The 21,946-nt window shown below is 38.6% G+C and overlaps 1 protein-coding gene across 3 annotated transcripts in view; it reads left to right on the forward strand.

Annotated features, from left to right (window-relative positions):
• Nucleotides 1-4,980: 4,980 nt before the first annotated feature.
• PRKD3 (protein kinase D3) overlaps nucleotides 4,981-21,946 on the forward strand; it is an 83,413-nt gene continuing 66,447 nt past the window's right edge. The window contains exons 1-2 of one of the 3 annotated variants that reach the window (XM_057309373.1): nucleotides 4,981-5,133; nucleotides 12,623-13,574. In XM_057309373.1, coding sequence (XP_057165356.1) covers nucleotides 13,287-13,574 — 288 coding nt within the window. In that variant the 5' untranslated portion in view covers nucleotides 4,981-5,133; nucleotides 12,623-13,286. Of the gene's footprint in view, nucleotides 5,134-5,505; nucleotides 5,613-12,622; nucleotides 13,575-21,946 lie in introns of those variants that run through there. The other 2 variants (XM_026479054.4, XM_026479045.4) reach the window with 2 other exon arrangements.

Here is a 21,946-nt window from a genome sequence, read left to right on the forward strand (position 1 = left end):
ATGTGCTCTTGGTCACTGTTGCTTCCACCTGGAATTTTCCTTTTTCCCTATTCCCCTCCCCCATATTTCCAAATCCTCCTCGTTCTTCAAAGCCCAGCTGAAATCCTCTTTGTCCATCCATTTAGCCTTCTCCAGGTCAGGGGCGTGTCTTGTACTTCTTTGCCATCTTCTAACCTTTCATTTTGCTTCCTACTTACTTTTTTACTCTTTCCTCCATGTCACAGATGTTTACATACCTTATTTAATAAATGGTAGTTCCCAAGAACAGCAATTATTTCACCTATAGATCCTATCAAATAAATGCCTTGCACATAGTAACCTCTCAAAAATGTTTATCAAATAGCACACCAAGGACTGTAAAGTCATAAGCGGAATCTAGGAAAAAAGGCAAGCAAGCCAAATTAACCTCAATTCACTTTCAGCTGCACACTCCATCACCATTTAAGGAACTATGAGACAGTTTGAAGTCTAGGGTTAGTGAGAATTCTTCCTGGAATTACTTGAGATTTGGAAACTTGAGATGTATGATCAGAGTACCAATTACAATAAAATGTTCAGCTCAGTATATCTGGTTAACTTTACTAGAAACAAAACCAACAAACGTAAAGCCGTTAAGTGATGTTATCCTGCACAGAAACACCTGAAGCTATCAGTGTACAAAGTGTCACAGTGATGGCTTCTGGTCAACCAAGTACCTGTGTGGTAGGATCTTCCTTTGATAAAGTAAACAGGAACTCGTCCTATGGCCATAGGGATTCCTGCGCCATTTAAACGCTTCACTATTATCTTAAATTACCCTTCACAGACTCAAGCTTATTAACTTTCCTTTCTCTGTGCTGCCAGGAGATGTGGCACCGTAAAAAGCTCTCACTCTTTAACGTGAATAATAACTAACATTTACTGAGCATTCACTTGTGAATTTTTACAAGTGTCTTCCATGTGTTATGTTATTTAGCTGTTGCGCAACTCACAGGGTAAGGAGTGCTGTCATCCCAGGTAACTGATGCTGAGACCAAAGCTGACGGAGGTTGCCGGGCCCGTGGCCGCACGGCAGTTCAGTGGCAGAACCACGATGCATACCTGGGTGGACTACCTTCCGTGCCCACTGCGTGTGTGGTGCACTCAGGGCATCTCTTCCTTCTCACACCAACCCTGTGGGGTACGTGATCACCTCTCCTCATTTCACAGGTAAGAACATCAATTCTTAGTTGAGACTGAGCAGCATGCACCTGCGACATGGAAGAGACTAGGCTGGATTCTGAGTCCCAGCCCAACCCTTTCCTGCTAACTGGCTTCTCAGGGCTGCTGCCCTTTCCAGACTGTGAGCGAGGGAGCCCACTTGCCTAACTTCTTTGCTCTGGCCAGTGTTGGCATGAGAATTCATGTTAATACTGGCTCCCAACCAGGTCCATAGCACCTTTGTTCTCTTTCTCAGTTGGCTTTTAAAATACATTATAACCAGTTTACAGTATTTCAAAAGAGAGGTTTTTTGGGTGCCTGGGTGGCTCAGTTGGTTAAGCATCTGACTCTTGATTTCGGCTCAGGTCGTGATCTCAGGGTCATGAGATCGAACCTCCAGGTTGAGCCCCAGGACAGGCTCAGTGCAGCTAAGCGTGAAGCCTCCTGAAGATTCTCTTTCTCCTTCACCGTCTACCCCTCCCCAACGCATACGAGTGCTCTCTCTCTCTCTCAAAAAAAAAGTTTTTAATTAATATTAAATTAAAATGAAATCCAAAAGCATATTTATGCGTTATTTTGTCCTTCCTGGAGAAACATATTTTGCAACCATAAAGGTAAACAGGAATTACCAGGGATGAGCAAGGCAATTGGTTCTTTATTACAGATTACTGAATATTAAATTTTAAGGACACCTTATAAAATCTGAGGTAGATTATGCACAGTAGCCTCTTCCTTTAGTTACCAGATTTTTTATTTATTTATTTATTTTTATTTATTTATTTATTTATTATTTATTTATTTTAAGATTTATTTATTTATTTAACAGAGAGAGACAGCCAGCGAGAGAGGGAACACAAGCAGGGGGAGTGGAAGAGGAAGAAGCAGGCTCCTAGCGGAGGAGCCTGATGTGGGGCTCGATCCCAGAATGCCAGGATCACGCCCTGAGCCGAAGGCAGACGCTTAACGACCGCGCCACCCAGGCGCCCACAGATTTTTTAAATCTTCCTTTTAGTTGAGCCCTCCTTACCACAATTCTTTGATTATATACTATATTTGTAGATATGAACGGAAATTTTTAACATAGTTTATATAGTATACAATCATAGTATACAATCAAATAGTAAATTATATAAAGTTAAATATAAATGCATATAAAGAAAACGGAGGGGTTATGTGTGGTAAACACAAAAAGCTATATAAAAATGAATGAATGTTCCCAGCTCAGAGCCGATGATCGATAAATGATAAATATTACTAGCTTTTATATCCAAGCAGAAGACCATGATGTTCTACAAGTTCAGTAAGGGCAAAGACACATACAGGGAATCCTGGTGGATCTATTACACTCAGTCCGTAATAAAACATAATAAATGACACGAGAATGATCTGTCAAGGGCTGTAAGAATACGTAACAATTACTGAGAGCCTGCAAAGAGAAGACAGTTCCAAGGATGTAACAGTTCGACCTAGTCTAGGAGACTTAGGTCTCGTGCAGTAATCCAGAGTGTGAGATGGGGGGGGGGGGGGTCCGTATTAGGGTAGTGGCAGTGGAAAATGAGGAAGGTCATTTTGAAGGATATATAAGGTGTGTCTCTGCTGATTAAAAAAAATAGATACTAAAGCATTTTCTCCCACAACTATTTTACTGTGTAGTGACACCCAAATGCTTTCTGCATTTTTCACCTATGTTTCAACATCATGAAAAAACCCACAAAAACAAAATAATTTTTTCAGGAATCACATTCCATAAATTAAACCCAGCTGAAGTTTTAAAATAATGAGCATTTCCTCTAGTAGGGGCCTTAGCAAATCATCTTTCTTTCCATTTAGGATTCTGAATAAGGTACCTCTGCTCTCTTAAGTCATGAGTGTTAACTCTCTTTGCTTGTATCAGGTACACATCTGAGTGATTGTGTTGCACGGCATTCAGTACAAGGGAGGCCAGTGAATGAGGGACAAGATTTGCAACTATAGCCCCAGAAGAGGAAGATTGTAAGCTTCCAATTTTCATAAGCCATCACCAAGAAATAAAATCTTTTCCATCATGGTCACTCTCTCAAGGCTAAAAAATCTCACATGGGAATACATTTACTTATTAAAACAAATCTTAATCGCTGCAATGCTTTTGGAATACGAATAAAATGTCTTGAGGAAATTGTAGTTCATGTTAAGCAAAAAATTACGGGTACAAAGAGAATCTTATGCTAAAATGTATTGTTGAAAGATTCATCTAAAGTGGAGGAGAGAATTTTATTTTTTAAAAGAGAAGCAGAGCAGTGGAAATGGAATGAGTGTATATATATATATATATATATATATATATATATATATACACTCTCTCACACACAAATCCTTAAATCTCTATATAATCAGCTTGATTCCTTTAGAAAAGTTACTTCTAGGAAGAGTAACTTCTGTCTCTTTAAGGACCACGAGAGAAAATGGAAGTCACTAGTGAGATGGGACTGGCTGTAAACTGCTCCAATGAGGTCCTGGGAATCTTGCTGAGAGAGAATATTTGGGGCTGGACTAAAACGTCTGTTGGGAAGTGGAAGGAAGAAAAAGGCAAAGTTAGGTAAGCGCGTTCTTTAAAAAGAATGTAAACTCGAGTGGATTTACTTTCAATTTTAACATAAAACAATAGCAGAATAAGACTAAATATAAAATATTGATGGAATTAGGTACATAGTACGGGATATGGGACATTTAGCAGCTTCCAATTCCTGAGAGTATTTCAGAAATGTCTTTTCTAAACAATAGCTTCAGTGTAGATCAGAGTTATACACAATTTTACTTGCCCCATCTTTAATATACATTATTTAAAATTTCCCATTTCTTAAGTTTAAATACAAGACCATCCGTCAAGATTGATGACTTAGTATAAAACAGAGGGACCCACTTAACTTTCTTTTCTTTCTGTTCTCAGAAGCTGCCTTAGACCACTGCATGGGGATGGATGGATTATTGACAGCAGCCCATCCAGCTGGTCTCAATATATTTTACTTAAGTATTTTTGAGATAAAATCGTGACAGAAGGAGAACTAGATCCTTTCTGGGACAATAATGTCAGCTGGTCAGGTTTTCCTCTCACATAAAAGTGATAATTTATCACATAGTGTATTTTCCCTCTAGATCCTCATCCTGACGCCCACCCCTTCCCCTTACCCTGGCATTGTTACCCTCGTTTCCCTGGACGAGGAAGCCTAGGTTCGTGAATCTTGACTGCACTTCACTTTGATGGTAGGGGACACCCGCGAGTGGAATGATGGACAAATAGGAACCACAACACACACTGAAAGCAACCACTTCAGTTGACTCTGCTTAGGTGAAGGACTCTGGATATCTCTGCCTCGCGTGCGGAATGCCCGGGGCTGCGGCGACAGGAGGCCACCTGGGAGGTAGGCCCGAGGGAGGAAGAGATGGGGAGCAGGGAGGAGAGCGCTCAGGGTGGAAACCGCTCTCTGCTGTGGACCCCTTCCAAGTCCCCCGTTCAAGTTGTCACCTCTTGGTTCTTTGCCACCGTGGCCTCCGTCAGAGCGGACGATAAAAGAGAAAAAGACAATGATGGGCCTCAAGTGCGTGTGTAACTGGTTTAAATACACAGTCGCGCCCCGCTCCCCCGCGCCCACGACGACACAGGGACGTCCGAGGGCGCAGAGCTCCCGCTGCCCCTGCACAGCGCAAAGGCAGTGACATCCCCGCGCAGCTACCACCCGCTCGGGCCCGCCCGGAAACTACAGCTCCCGGCAGGCCCCGCGCCGGCCGCGCGCCCCCGCCCCGCACGCCCCGGCCCCCCGCCCCCGGGCCTCAGGACGGGACGGGGAGGAGGGAGGGAGGAAGGGGCGCCAGCGGCGGGCGGGATTCTGCGAGGCGCGTGAAGCCTCGCTGGCGCCTCGTCTGGGATCCAGACGCTGGCGGCCGCGGAGTTTCTCACGACCGGTGGAGCCCGTCTCTGTAAGTAGTCGCCTCAGGGAGCGCGGATCAGACACCGAAAAAGTTAGCGCCGCCGCGGCCGCCGCTTTGTTCTCGCGGCCCGTCGGGTGAGGCGGAGGCGGCCCCTCCCCCACCCGCCCGCACGCGGCCGCGGCAGCAGCGGCAGCGGCGGGACTCGGGCCCCGCGCGGGGCTGGGCGGCTACCGCCGGGGCTGGGCGGGAAGTTGGCGGAGCGCGCGGCGGGAGGAGCGGGCGGGGGGCGCCGCGGCTCGTGGGGGCGCCGGCGCGGCCGCCAGATGGGGCCAAGTTCCGGCGTGGGCGCGGAGGCCAACTTGGGTCCGCGCTCCGCGGGCGACCACCGCGCGCGACCGCTTCGGGAACGGGCTGTTTCGGGTTCCCTCCAGCTGGCTCCCGGCGCCAGACCGGCGACAGTCAAGCTGACAAATTTGGGATGAGCCTTTTTCCTTTTCATCGCTTCGTGTTGTAGCCGTCTCAAAGGAGTGAGTAAATGGTGCTTAGAGAATGTGTGAGCCCCCACCCCAGTTTCCTGACTCTGCTTAGTTTTGCAAGTTGCAGCCTTGCTCTGAGTAGTTCTCACCCCCGGGAGCTTTTTCTTGAGATGAAACGCTGAGGAGTGCGGCTGTTTCTTTGAGCTGTAACAATAACCACACACAATTCGATTGCCTGTTGGATATTTTATTTGAAGTCATCGCAGCATAGGCCTTGCCGACTGCAGGCACGAGTATAAATCAAGCGACAGGCGTGTGTAAGACCCGCAGACTTTTCCATACACAGATTGATGGCTTGGACATAACTGTCTCTTCAACCACACCCATCCCCACAGGAAATAAGATATCGGTGTCATCTTTGATTAGGAAGGATAAGTTACACCCTGAACTACTAGTTTGTACTACACAGCTTTAATGAGCTATAGCCTCAAATGAAACAAAAACTTTTTAAATGCCTTAATCTGTACCCTAGAAAATGCTGCATTGTATTACTCTTACACTGCTTCTACTTTGTACTTAATGTTGCAGTTCTTTCCAACATTTTTGGCGACAGTGATTTCGCTTAGATAAGTTTACTTACCAACTTCTAATGCGTCGAGGGCGGGGAGAACCTCTGGATTTGCTGCTGAGGACATCCATAAAGTTCCCTGACCTAGCTCTAGACTTCTGATTTTTATTTGATCAAAGAACCTTTTCTTCCTCCCCTGTTAGGATGAATTGAGAGCATGAAAATTCAGTCAAAAAGAAGTTGCGAGTTCTAGTGAAAGTATTTTAAACATGTCACAGAAGCCTTCGTGTTAGGTTTTGCTTCAGCAGGTAATATAGATGTGGTAGACCTGATCAGATAAGCTTGGAGTATTTCACAAGCCAGTTTCCATACTAAGTTGTATAATTTGGTGGATAGCATTTCACTTTTTAGGATGACTCACATTCAAGATGTTGACTGTTTCATATCTTGAGACTTAATTTTTTTAAGCATCTCAGTAGTGAGTCTTTTAGATACACAAATTTTATAAGCTTTCAGTTTCAATAGATGACCTCTTTAAAAAATTTCTCGCATTGGGTTGTTTTTAATTTAACACTGGCATATGCAAAAAAGGCTTTAATAAATCAAGCTTTTGGACATTAAAATTTTAAAATTACATTAGAATTGAAAACCTCATTTAAATGCACTTTTAAAGGACATTTTCTCTTTTTCAAAAAGACTTTCTAAAATTGATGAAAATATTACTGTTTTAAAAATAATTGCTCATTTTTAAAAGAAACTACTTTTACAGAACTGGCCAAAAGGGGAAATTATTTGCTAGTAAAGATTTTAATTTGGTTTAATCTTTTGGTTCACAATCTTCTGTGCTGGTACTACTTTGAGTCTCCGATTATGTAATTTAAATTGAACTTATATGTGTGCCTCTTTGGAGCAGTGGAAAAATTTGAGATGATATACTTAGGAGATGTTTTAATTTTAATTTTAGTACAGAAAAAAAGCTTTCTCCACTTGTGTGGTTAGTTTACAGTGACATTGTGTGAGAAATTGCTTATTGGCTGTTAGCCAGTCAGATTTCTCAGATACCACTGGGGCAAAGAGAGGCGATGAAGGTCCATCAAGCTCAGTGTAGATTCATACAGCATTGGCCAGATTGGCAGACTGTAATCTTATTACTGGATAAACTTTTCAGTGCCTGAACAGAGAGCAGACATGGTGTGCTCTCTGTACTCTGAGAGTGGAAGGACCGAGATTCAAATATCACTGGTCCAGATGAGAATTTTAGCATCAAACAATTTAGTTGAATGCTGAGCTCTTAGGAAAAGTATTATATTAAGGTAATAGTTATATTTTTGAAAATATGTAAATTGATGTCAGGATTGCTATAGACTACGATTTAAAAAACCCAAAAAAGTTATTTGAATTGTTAATACCCTATACAGTATAAAAACAAGACTAGGATTATTAAACCAGATCAAGCCTGTATCAAGGCAAAACATAGACATTGACTTTAGGACACTAGTCAGGATTGCACTGGAAAAGGTCACGTGCTTTTTTTTACATGCTAAAAGAATACATGTGCGTATCTATAGGAGGGGGGAAAAAAAGACCCTCCATACATTAACGTTCCTTAGCACACAAAACTAAATTGAACCGGGACAACCCATTACTAGTAGGAAGTCATGGTAAATATTATGGTATTCAGAATAGGAAAAGCATTTTACCTCTTCAGTTTAGCTTTTAATGATTACAGAAAGGACACTGGGTATACTAAATAATGAGCTTCCTTTTGAAGCATTTAAGAACTGGATTTGTTTTGTCTTCCCAGAATCCTCTTCCCTCCTCTCCTTCCCTGACTCCTACTTATCCTTTGAGGTCTTAGCTTAAGCACCACTTCCTTAAGGTCACCTTGCGTGAGACCCCAGTTGAAATTAGGTCCTTTAAGTATACTTTGTCATACTGCTTTTCATAATTTGTAGTTACCTTGCTATTTATGTGAATGGTGTTTGTTTAATGTGTGTGTCCCACATCTCACTGTAAGCTCCAGAAAGAGCAGTAGCCATGTCTGTTTTGGTTACTGCTGTATAACCACAGTGTCTTTAGTAAGTCTGGCAAGTAATAGGCACTCAGTAAATGTTGAATGAAAATGCTGCTATTTGAGCTTCTAATTAGAGGCTTTGATAAATTATGAGATATGTACATGCAGGGGGGAAGGTAAGGGAGTGGGAGAGAAAGGTGGATCAACTTGTGATGTTACCATAAAGTAATGGGCCTTTGTCTACTTTGTAGTAATAGGGCAGGTAGGGCTCGAGATTCCTTTAATATTTCATCTTTTGATTCCATTCAACAGTGGTGATGGATTATATAAGCTCATTTGAATTGGATATGTGACAGTTAACTCCCCAAAAGAATATTTGAGATGTTCCAAATAAACATATTAGAAATGCTTGCCAACTCATAGCTGTTAGAAACAAACATATCTAATTGCTATACAGTTTATAAATTAGTAATTGTCTTGTCTTGGTTTCCTAATTGAAACATAAAGACAAAATAAATTACAGTTATTAGATTTTTTTGATATTAATCTTAATATTTTTCATCCTACATCTTGTTGCATCTTACAGAGCAAACAGGGTTCCATAAAATAAAAGGAGAGGAAACAGATGGGATGAGTGGGCAGAGGCTAATATGACAGCTCATTTAGTTTCTTCTATTTGTTTTCATGCGAAACTTTAAAAAAATATTTTTTATACAAAAGTATAACATTTATATAGCTTATTAATTGTTATCAATAGTTCTGATAAATTGGCCAATTGTATTATTAGACAGTTACTGTTATTTGGCTAATATTAACAGGTATAATAAAATAAAAATTTAGTGGGAAGACATCCATCAAAAATAAATTATTACTGAACACAGCAGCATCTTGTATTTTGAAGTATTTAACCTGAATACAGTATTATTCGTAGATATTTTACTACCTTTTTTATGATAGTTGTTCAGCCTTTGAAACTACTCCAGTTGTGTACGTTAAGTAGCTCATTACCTCAGGGGAAAACCTGTTCTGTTGTTAGGCTGTTGGAGGTGGAATGAAATAATAGAAAGAACGTGGGCTTTGGAGTCAGGGAGAGTTTTGTTTGAATCCCAGGTCCATCTCCTGTTAGATGCGAGCAAGCAACTTCTCTGAAACTCTGGTTCCTTTTCTGTAAAACAGAGTTAAATCCCCTAGGCTGGTTTTAAGGATGTAATGAAGTATCATATCTCAATTGCCTCATTTAGCATAAAGTCGGACCTTAATTATTAATTCCTCCATGTAATTACTACAAAAATTGTTGGAACTTACTGGGCGCTTAATTGTAAGCCAGGTGCTGTTGAAGGTACTTTACATGCAGCCTGTGAGGTAAGCAAGTACTGCTGTTACCTACGTTTTACTTCTCTGCAGTGATACTGAGTAAAGCCGATTATTCTCTTAACACCTTTTCAAATATTTGAAGACCATTATTCTATTTAGCTTTGTTAAGCATATATTTGTCACATGACATTGTTTTAACATTTATCTGAATGTATGCTCTCATTATTTTTTAATCAATATAGCTCTTAAAAATGTGGAGTGTAGAAATGAATACAATGGTAATGTAGGCTGACTAGCAACAGAGTTTACAGATAGATGTTGACGTGTTCTCAGTGTCCTGGGGGGTTGTATTTGCATTGGTTCTTTTAGTCGCGGATTAACTAGCAGCCCTTGTTAAACTCTTAGGTGGCTAACTCCTCTTCTGAAGAGCTTCTAGTGAGCACTTCTTTCTTCTCCATTACACATTTTACTTTTGAAACTAAATGTAAAGGTTTGCACTCACCCTTGTTACATTTCACTTTAATTTTAGTTTGTTTCTCCTGGATTGTACACTCTGAGGATTTTATAAGCATGTCTTATGTGTCTTTATCTTATAAATAATCAAAATATAGGGCCAAGGACAGAGTTCCAAGGACGTCCCCTAAAGACTTCTTTCATCTAGGTGATATAGACCAGTAAACTTACCCAACTACACTAATATCCAACTCACACTCAAACAACATATTTGCAAAAATAGTGTGGAAAACCATCTTGAATACTGTTTTAGCCAGAATACACTTTCCCCCTCCTGCCCCCGGCTTTGCTAATTGTGTGATCTTGGGCAAGTACTTTAATTTCTAAGACTGTTTTTTCAGCTGTAAAAAGAGTTGTTGCAGAGGATTAAATGAAGTAACACATATGAAGTGCTTAGAACAGTGTCTGACAGATAGTTGGAGCTCAGTGACTGTAAGTTATTATTATTCTTTCCTGCATCTAAGAAGTCTAGTAATCATTCTTTTCCAAGATGCAAATGCAGTAGATTTGGCATTATTTGTTCTGTTTGAATTCATGCTGTCATCCAGTGATTATTATATTCTTTTCTAAGTACTCAGAAACCACTTGTTTTCATAATCTATTCTCAGATTCGACTAAAGATTAATATTAAATTTATATGTCTGTGATTTCTGGAATCCGCTTCCCCACTCCTCCAGCTCATAAAATTTGAAGCAACTCTGACCCATCTCCAGGCCCTGATTATTTCTTTCTGAGCTCTTTCTCCAAGATTATAGGAGTCAGCTTTGTGATTACACTTGCAAATTGGTTTAGCAACATAGAATGAGTTGCATCTGGAACCAAAGACTTGCACTCATATAAAGTTGTTTTAGCCTCTCTTTCACCAGGCTTGGGTTTCGGTTCTCATTGCTCTTCTACAACTTTAGTTAAAAACTGAGAGAAGATAAGCAAAATACAAGTTGAGCAATTCTGCCTCCTCTACGTGCTCTCTCAACCTTAACAACATCCTCTCTGAGCAGTGATTCTCTCAGTTCCCTCTTCTCTTTAACCAATAGTATGTTATTGTGGAGACAGAACTTGGTAAGAAAGTATGAAACTTGGGTCCTAATTCCCACTCCGCCTCTTTTTTTTTTTTTTTTTTTTAAGATTTTATTTATTTTTGCAAGAGAGAGAGAGAGAGACCATGAGTGGGAGAGAGGAGCAGAGGGAGATGCAGGCTCCCCACTGAGCAGGGAGCCCAATGCGGGACTCAGTCCCAGGACCCTGGGATCATGACCTGAGCAGAAGGCAGACGCTTAACCGACTGAGCCACCCAGGCGCCCCCCTTCCCCCCGCCTCTTAATACCCATGTGATGCTGGGCACACTGCTTTATCTGCTTGTGCTTCTGTTCTTTCACCTGCAGAAATCATATTTGTCTCCAAAGAAATATGCATGAGGTAAAGTATGTGAAACATTTATAAGATGTGAAGTGCTGTACCATATAAGGTAGAATAATATTTATTTGAATGTAGTTATACAAGCTTTTGTTATCTTTAAGCAGTTTTTTCTAAGCCTCAGTTTTTCCTGAGCTTTTGAATTCCTGTTACCGTATCTGTATGTTTTTGCTCTTCTGTCATCCTAATTTATTTAGCCCTGTTAACTACTCTCCAGAGAGTCATTCTGCAGCCACATTGGATGCTTCACTCTTTTTTATCATTGGAATTGTTTACAGGTATATATGTAAAATTTAGAAAGATCCCTTGTGAGCCGTTTCACTTAGGCCATCGAGGTCATACCTTCTGTTTTGAGCTGTACTGTTGTAAACTGTGATACACTTGTAACTGTATAGTGCTCTTTTTTTACTTTTAGAAACCCTTTATAATAACATCACTTTCTCTTGTGATCCTGTCATAAATACGTTGTTCACATTATAACTGCATAGTATGTCCCCTTCTGCTTCCTTAGCCTTCTGAAAGAAATCTGTCAGCAAAGCAAGTCAGCAATCATATTTTGGCATAGTTAGACTTTTTGATATAAAAAAGAATACTCTTACGGGGCGCCTGGGTAGCGCAGTCGTTAAAGCGTCTGCCTTCGGCTCAGGGCGTGATCCCGGCGTACTGGGATCGAGTCCCACATCAGGCTCCTCCGCTATGAGCCTGCTTCTTCCTCTCTCACTCCCCCTGCTGTGTTCCCTCTCTCGCTGGCTGTCTCTATCTCTGTCAAATAAATAAATAAAATCTTTAAAAAAAAAAAAAAAAAAAAAAAAAAAGAATACTCTTGACATGTCTTTATTAGGACAGTATTATACATCTTTTATATGGCTGAGTTGGATGTACTTTATTTTTGTGACAGTGTCCATTTTAACCTTCTTTTAGTCCCTTCTATTTTTCTTTGTTTTTGTCCTAACTCAGTCGTATTTTTGTGGCATAAAAGTGTTTGATCTTCAGGTTTCAGGTATTAGGAGTGCCAGGGACTTGGTGGTGGTGGTGGGCAGGAGGCTCTCCCTAAAATTATAGCTCTGGCAAAAAATGTCTCTGATAACTAGACCCCCCCAAATGGCTACCCACTAGGATTTCTTGGTGAATTACATACAACCAAAACTTATCATTTAAAAAAATACAGAGATTCTTGCACTTTTAAAATAATGTCAAATGTGTATAAAATATTAAGAGTGTTTTTAAAATTCCTTCCAGGCTGACTACATTTCAGAAAGCATCAACTTTTCTCAGTGGACCCATTCATCAAGTGAAATATGCCTGTACTGTTTTAAAAAGCTTTGTGCTTCATCATGGAAAAATTTGCCCCCTCAAAAATGAAAGCAAAGACATTTGAGAAGGTGATTTAAGGTGTGGACATTGGAGAAAGTGTCCCATTAAATCAGTAAACGTCAAGATAAGGGTTAAATAGATTAATCCTAAACACTCGTTTTTTAAACCGGGAGGATTTCATCTTAATAGAAAAACAACTTTTATTCAATATGTATTTTCTGAAATTAAAAGAGAGAGACAAGAGTAGACTTAAAAGACAATAAATGAAGATGATTAGTGAAGAAGCGTTGTCAACTCTTTTCTGATGAAGATAATTCAGTGATGTTAAATCCTTTCCACATCCCTGGTTGTGGTCCTAAAGACAAGACTCTTTTTTGATGGGACTGATATTACGGGAAGTAGGACCTTTTCTGTATTCAACTCACATTTGTAGAAGTTCCAGTCATTGGCATGAGTGGCTTAAAACAGGAAATAAAGTCTTCAATTAAATCCAAAAGTACAGTCATTTTTTTACTGCTGTGATTTTAAAGCCTCTTCATAACCACTGAAAAAGAATTGACAACTATTTTAAAAGATTAAAGAAAGGCAGATGTCTGCAAACAATTCCCCTCCATCAGCCCAGAAGTCTGTATTACCTGCAACTCTTCCTGCTGTGCTTCCAGCTCCTTCTCCGTGTTCAAGTCCTAAAACAGGACTCTCTGCCCGACTCTCTAATGGAAGCTTCAGTGCGCCATCACTCACCAACTCCAGAGGCTCAGAGCATACGATTTCATTTCTCCTGCAAATTGGCCTTACACGGGAGAGCGTTACCATCGAAGCCCAGGAACTGTCTTTATCTGCTGTCAAGGATCTTGTATGCTCCATTGTTTATCAAAAGGTACCGTGCATGCCATTTATGTCAGTAGTTTTTCTAATTAATATTGTATCTAATACTTTTCTATAAATTATACATGCAACAGTGAGTTAACATATATGGATCAGTCAACTGTTTATATCCTAATTTGGATCATTTTGGAAGAGTGCTAATATACTAGAAGCCTAAAGTCTAAAATTTCAGATTCTAACAACTGGAGCCTTTATCCTAACTTTAAAATACTGTTTTTCTTTTGAGAGCAGGGAAATCCATATAAAATCAAGAGGATTTCAGAAATCCTATTTGTTTTTAGAGAAAATGGGAGGCAGCAGGTACAGGGTATCCAGGTGACTTACCAAAAGGATGGGACACAGCTGTGGCTGAGTCCAGGTTCACACCTGTTTTTCCTAGGTGCCCAGAATTCTGCCCTCTTTTTTGTACCTTCTTCCTTTCCTTTAGGTCTTCCTTTCCTTTAGGTCTTCCTTTCCTTTAGGTTCACCTGTACTGCCCTTTCATATGAGAAGACCACTCTCTCTTGCTTAAAAAAATAGGTAAATGAGTTTTGAATATATGACAATATATAAAAATTTGAAATTGAGGATGGTTTTATTTTGTTTCCCTTCTGTCTACCTCCTGCCCTATACTGTACCATTTTTTTGAGGAACCTTAGCTAAATGTCTTTAATAATCTTGATTTGATGGGTAAGTGGGTATGTTCTCTATTTTATCATAGAACTATGTTTAAGTAGTAAGAATTGGTTACATTTTATTTTTAATGGACTAAGCATATGTTTCATATTTGTTTCAAACAAATTAGTGTACTTGTTTAAAAATCGTATCATGTGAGATTAATATATTTGTATTCAGGCTCCTCATCTTACTGTTTTTGTTTTAATTCCTTATGTTTTATATGATTTGTTATTATCTTCTGATGTAGTTAACAGTCTAAAGAAATGTTATGTGGTTTGTTGAAATAGCGTGTGTCTCCTGTGTGGTAACAGTAACTTATCTATTGAAATGTGGCCTAAATATTCACTTTCCTTTTGTAGATCTGTAGAACCATCTGCGTGTCTTCAAGTATTTTTGCTTTTATTTTCCTTTTCATTAAATGTTACAGAGGTTTTTCACAAATATTTTGGCAACTAGGTTTTTAATTTAAAGATAAGAATTTATCTTAACTACAGTTTGTAACTTGAATGTTTCCTTTTCATTTGAACCCATAGAAATTTATAACTAATGTTTTGGTAGCATCTGTATTATTGTTTTCAATCTCATAAAATTTCATTTCATTCTTATATTCATACAGAGGCATACTGATTTTCTACAGGATTATTTTAGAATTCATGTTACTTCATCTTTAGTGTAGATGTAAGATGTGAGTCAGCTGGGTTAAACTCTTAGGAAACTAGATTAAACATCATAATCCAGGGGCGCCTGGGTGGCACAGCGGTTAAGCGTCTGCCTTCGGCTCGGGGCGTGATCCCGGCATTATGGGATCGAGCCCCACATCAGGCTCCTCCGCTATGAGCCTGCTTCTTCCTCTCCCACTCCCCCTGCTTGTGTTCCCTCTCTCGCTGGCTGTCTCTATCTCTGTCGAATAAATAAAAATAAAATCTTAAAAAAAAAAAAACCATCATAATCCATGAAAAAATACAGTGATACCAAGGAAATAGGATAGAGCTGGAAAAATAACTCAGGGTAAATTTTATGTAGATATAAAATAGAATTAAGTCATCGTAAAATGAATATCATAGTAAACTGAATTTGAATCAATATTATAGTGAAATGGGTATGTACTTGGCAAAAATATATAGTATATATAGGCATAAGCATATTACACATTCCTTTTGACATTTGCTGGGATCCTAACTGTTGTTTAAGTGTAGTGTAAAAGAGTTTTGAACTTGAAACTAGGTTACTATATAACTTTGCACGAGTAATTTGACTTCTCTGGATTATAGTTTCCAAATCTATCAAATGATTGAGTTGGGATGATTTCTGGTGTGTAATTCCAGCGGTGAGATTCTGAATCATTTAATCTAAATTTGGTCTTCACTGCTAGAGACAAATAAAGGAGAAGAGTTCAAGGGATGACCTGTTTCAGGCCAAATCAGAGAAAAATCTTAAGGGAACCAGCTCAGATCCTAAGATTTTATAGAGATGTTTCATGGATCCCTAACTCATCTGGAGGATGGAAAAACCATGTCAGAAGTTCTTTTGTTTTTACCTTCCCTCATGCCTTGGGCACTTGCTCACCAGTCATCCCTGTTACACATGTACAGCTCCAGGTTTAGTGCCAGGACTCTCATGGGCACACCTCCTTTTCTTATATCTGTTCTTAGTAAATGCATTTGCCTGAGCCTTCTAAAAGATAGGGTACTGGTTAAAGTTTAGGAAATAGATTAACCAGATATCCCTTCCCTCAAAAAGCTTATAGTCTGAAGGAAATTATTCACCAAAGTAAAACATAAAAAGCAGAAAGTGATGTTAAAGAGTGCTCTTCTGAGGTTGATAAAGGATGTAGAAGACTTCAAACAGAAAGTAACATTTCATTTGATACAGAGTGAGCAAAATTTCAGTAATACAGGAGGTGAGGAATACATCTCAGGCAAAAGAATCAGGATGATCAAAGATACAGAAAGGGAAAAAAGGAAGATTATAATAGGCAACATTTATTGAGTGCCTACTCTGTATTAGGAGCTTTACACACACTTTCTAACTAATCCTCACAAGTCTGTGGTGCATCTCGGACTTTAATGTGTATGCCAATCATCTAGTGATTCTACTAAGATGTAGATTTTGAATGAGTAGGCTTGGGGTGGGTCTGCATTTGTAATATACTCTTAGGTGATATTGATGCTCCTTCTCCAAGGACCTCAGTGAGTGGAAAGGGTATAGGTGATATAATTACTGTTGAATAAAGGAGGAAACGAAATTTCAGAGACACATAATTACTTGCTGAAAGTCAGAATTCAAACACAGATTTTTTTTTTTTTAAGATTTTTATTTATTTGAGAGAGAGCATGCACGAGAGAGAGCATGAGTGGAGGGGAGAGGCAGAAGGGGAGGGAGAAGCAGGCTTCTTGCTCAGGAGGGAGCCACATGTGGGGCTTGATCCCAGGACCCCATAACCATTACCTGGGTTGAAGGCAGACGCTTAACTGACTGAACCACCCAGGTGCTCCCAAACACAGGTCTTTTTTAACTTACAAACCTGTATCCTCTTTTCACTGCACCACACTACCTTCCTCATGCCAAAGAAGTTTCACACTTGGTTCCTGTAAGAGTGAGATTTAACTAAGGTCTATGTGCAGCAACCCAGCATGATCAGATTTGTGTTGTGGAAAGCTTAAATGTGTAACCAAGTATGACATAAAGTAAGGAGATCAGATAAGAAGCCATTGTAATGAAGATCTGAACTGAGATGGTTGGAAGGTGATATATTTGAAGGGTATTGGGAAAGTAGTGTTCGTAAAACTTAGCCTATTGAGCATAGAGGAAGAGCAAAGGATGGAAGGGCAGTGTGGGTGACTGGATGGGTGGTGATGATGATAACCAACATAAAAAATTCAGGAAGAAAAGTAAGGTTTTTCTGGGGGAGAGAATGGGACTGATTTTTATCAAACTTTAATAAGACAGAGAGCGTTCCCGTGTTCCAGAAATTTTTGAAGATTATGGCCCTAGTGTTCTGCTGTGACCCTTGAAATAGAATCATTATTCCTCCAGAAGAACCTTCCCGTCTCTTTCTATAGAGAAACTAACAAGGCTGAAAAGTGACGAAAAGCGCTCTTAGTTTGGAGGACCAGAAGAAAGGCCTCTAAAAGTTAGGGAAATAAGCACAGAGGGCAACCCTACTTTTAAATTAAGGGAGGAGGGTTACCTGACCTATAATTTCATGTTAATAATATTTTAGATATTTTAAAATCTATTTTTAATCTAGTCATAATACCAAAGGTATAGTCCATCTATTTTACATTTTTTGCTGTCCAACATTAACAATATATTAGTAATAATTGACCTCAGACATAAGGAATAGGAATTTGACCTCAGATTCAAGAACGGAGTTTACAAATTTGTAAGGCTGTTTAAAGTACCACTGTAGGGATGCCTGGGTGGTTCAGTCGGTTAAGCGTCTGCCTTCGGCTCAGGTCTTGATCCCAGGGTCCTGGGATCGAGTTCCGCATGGGGCTCCTTGCTCAGCAGGGAGCCTGCTTCTCCCTCTGTCTGCCACTCCCCCTGCTTGTGCCCTCTCTGTTTCTGACAAATAAATAAATAAAATCTTTAAAAAAAAAATAAAGTAACACTGTAGTGATCTGAGGTGTAATTTGTGGGATTCTTTAATCCAATTTTTGCAGCTATTAAAAAAGGAAATATTTTGTGTGTACACGGATGGGGGAGAGGGAGATCTGCAAGATATACAGGACATGTAGATAACGTTAAGTGCAGAACAGGGCATACTATGCTATCATTTTGTATTAGACACACACTTAAACATACATATGTACGCATATATATGATTTCTTGATTGTTTTTAGAGGCCCTTGGGAGGAGAGAGAGTTTTCTTCCAGGAAGGCAACTGGTGACTGGGGAATAAAAATGAAAGGGAGATTTACATTTCATTGTATACCCTGTGTACCTTTTGGATTTTGTGCCTTATAGGTGTATTCCATATTCAGATATAATATTTAAATATTTTTTAGAATAACAGTGTAATGATCTAAAAGGAATTACGGTAAGCTTGGATTTTATATTGTTTTATTTTCTAGCACCTTTCATACATTAAATAGAAATGTGCCATATAAATATGCAGTTATTTTTTTCCCTTAAGAGCTTTTTTTATTAGGTGTTTGTTTTTTAAAAATCAGATGAGATAATTTACCTATAATATAATCCATCCCTGTTAAGATCATAAGTTTGATGAGTTTTAGAGTTTTATGCAGTTGTGTAACTATCACCCATTCAAGATATAGAGCATTTCCATCACCCCTTAAGTTCCCCCTTGTACTTTTGCAGTCTCCTTTCCTCATCCTGGTCCTGGGCCACCACTGCTCTGCATTCTGTTACTATGGTTACACTTTTTTTTTTAGATTTTCATATTAACGAAGTCATAGTATGTAGTCTTCTGTTTTGCCATCTTTACACATACCTCAGTGTTTTTTGTTTGTTTTTAATTAATGCGTGCGGTTAGGTATGTCAGTAGTTCCTTTTTGTTGCTGAGTACTGTTCCATTGTATAGATGTACCATACTTTATTCAGTTATCAGTTGATTGATATAAGAGTTTTTTCTAATTTGGGGACATTATGAATAGAGTTGCTATGAACATTCCCATTCACATCTCAATTGTAGATACATGTTTTCATTTCCTTGTGGTAAATATTTAGGGTAAGATGGCCATATCCTTGCCAACACTTGGTATTTCCAGTCTTTTTAATTTAACGTTCTGGTTGGTGTGTAGTAATATCTCCTTGTGGTTTTAATTTGCATTTTCCTAATGACTAATGAGATTCGTTATCTGTCCATGGGTTTAATTGCCATTCACATATTTTCTTTGGTTAAGTTCTGTACAGATTGTTTATCTTATTGAGGTACAAAAGTTCTTTAACATCTTAAATACAAGTTCTTATTGGATATAAAATGCAAATATTTTCTTCCAATCTGGCTTCTTTTCATCCTTTCTCTCTTTTTAATCTAAATAGTCTAAATAATCATCATTTTAAAGGCTACTGTTCAGTCATCCTGATGCATAAAGTTTACAGCCAGTTTCTCATTTTGGTCATTTATGTTGCTTCTAATTTTTTTCCAGTTTTATGGAGATGTAATTGATAGATAAATTTGTATTAGTTTAAGGTATACAACATTTGATATGTGTATATTTTGCAGAATGATAACTACAATAAATTTAGTTAACATTTATCACCTCCCACAGTTAATTTTTTTTCTTGTGATGAGAATTTCTAAGGTCTACTCTCTTAGCAACTTTCAAATATACAATAAAGAATTGTTAACTATAGGCACCATGCTGTACATTATAGTGCCAGAACTTACTTATCTTATAACTGAAGTTTGTACCCTTTGACTACCTTCACTCATTTTCCCCCTTCCTGCCCTCTGCCTCTGGTAACCACCAATCTGTTCTCTGTCTCTGTGAATTAAGTTTTATGATATTCTGCATATGGGATTATACAGTAGTTGTCTTGCTCTGCTTGACTTATTTCACTTAACGTAATGCTTTCAAGGTCCATCCATGCTGTTGCAAATGGCAGGATTTCCTTCTTTTTGTGGCTGAATAATAATCCATTGTATATATACCACAGTTTCTTTATTCATTCATCCTTGGATGGACATTTGGTTGTTTCCATGTCTTGGCTATTGTAAATAATGATGCATTGACGTGCAGTGCAGATTATCTATTAGAGGTAGTGATTTCATTTTCTTCAGATATATACTCAGAAATGGCATTGCTGGATCATATGGTAGTTCTGTTTTTAATTTTTTTGAGGAACATCCATACTCTTTCCTTTCTTTCTTTCTTTTTTTTTCTGTCCGTACTGTTTTCTATAGTGGCTGCACAAATTTAGATTCCCACCAGCAGTGTGCAAGGGTTCCCTTTCCTCCACATTCTCACCAACACTTGTTATCTTTTGTCTTGTAGATGATAGCCATTCCGACAGCCAGGAGGTGATATCTCCCTGTGGTTTTAATTTGCATTTCCCTGTTGATAGTGATGTTGAGGACCTTTTCATGTGCCTGTTGGCTACTTATCTGTCTTCTTTGGGGGGAATGTCTATTCAGTTCTTCTGCCCAGTTTTAATTGGAGTGTTTGTTGTTGTTTTTGCCATTGAGTTAGAGGAGTTCTTTATATATTTTGGGTATTAAGCCCTTATCAGATACATGATTTACAAATACTTTTTCCTCCTTCTGTAGTTGCCTTTTATTTTGTCAATGGTTTCCTTGGCTGAGAAGAAACTTTATAGTTTGATGTCATCCCACTTGTTTATTTTTGCTTTTGTTGCCTTTGCTTTTAGTGTCAAATCCAAAGAATCATTGCCAAGAATGATGTCAAGGAATTTATCCCTTATGTGTTCTTCTAGGAGTTTTGTGTTTTCAGGTCCTACATTCAAGTCTTAAGTCCATTTTGAGTTGATTTTTGTGTATGGTATAAATAGGGGTTCAGTTTCATTCTTTTGCATTTGGCTGTCCCAGTTCTCCCAGCACCATTTATAGAAAAGATTATCCTTTCCATAGGATATTCTTGATTTCTTGTCATAAATTCATTGGCCATATGTGCATAGGTTTATTTCTAGGTGCTCTGTTCTGTTCCATTGATTTATATGTCCATTCTTAGTCCAATACCATACTGTTTTGATTGCTATAGCTTTGAAGTGTAGTTTGAAATCAAGAAATGTAAATGCCTCCAGCTTTGTTCTTTTTCAAGATTGCTTTGGCTATTCAGGGTCTTTGTGGTTTTGTATAAATAAGATTGTTTTTTCTATTTCTGTGAAAAATGCCATTGGAAAATGGGAATTGCATTGAATCTGTAGATTATTTTGGGTAGTATGGGCATTTTAATAATCTTCCAGCCCATGAACACAAAATATTTTTCCATTTTCCATTTTATTTGGGTCTTCTTCAGTTTCTTTCACTAATGTCTTATAGATACAATTTTTAGTGTGTAGATCTTCCACCTTCTTGGTTAAATTTATTTATAGGTATTTTATTTGTTTTCATGCAATTATACATGGGATTGTTTTTCTTAATTTCTCTTTCTGATAGTAACTTATTAGTGTATAGAAAGGCAACTGATTGTTATATATTGATTTTGTATCTGGCAACTTCACTGAATTTGTTGATTAATTCTAACAAAATTTTTTGTTGGAGTGCTTCACGTCATCTACAAACATAGACAGTTTTACTTCTTCCTTTCTGATTTAGATGTCTTTTATTTCTTTTTGTTGCCTAATTGTTCTGGCTAGGACTTCCATTACTATGTTGGATAAAAGTGGCAAGAATGGACATCCTTGTCTTATTCCTGATCTTAGATTTTTCCACTGAGTATGATGTTAGCTGTGGGCTTGTCTTATACAGCCCCTGTTACATTGAGGTATGTTTCCTCTGTACCTCACTTTGTTTAGAGTTTTTGTCATGAAGATGTTGAATTTTATCAAATGCTTTGTCTGCATCTATTGAGATGACCATATGATTTTTATCCTTTATTATGTTAATATGGGATATCACATTTATTGATTCGCAGATGTTGAATTATTCTTGCATCCCTGGAATAAATCCCACTTGATCATGGTGTATGGTTCTTTTAATGTGTTGTTGAATTCAGTTTGCTAATATTTGTTGAGAATATTTGCATCTATGTTCATCAAGAATGTTGAACTATGGGGGCG

This window comes from Ursus arctos, unplaced genomic scaffold (genome assembly GCF_023065955.2).
Source record: "Ursus arctos isolate Adak ecotype North America unplaced genomic scaffold, UrsArc2.0 scaffold_8, whole genome shotgun sequence".
Lineage (NCBI taxonomy): Eukaryota > Metazoa > Chordata > Mammalia > Carnivora > Ursidae > Ursus > Ursus arctos.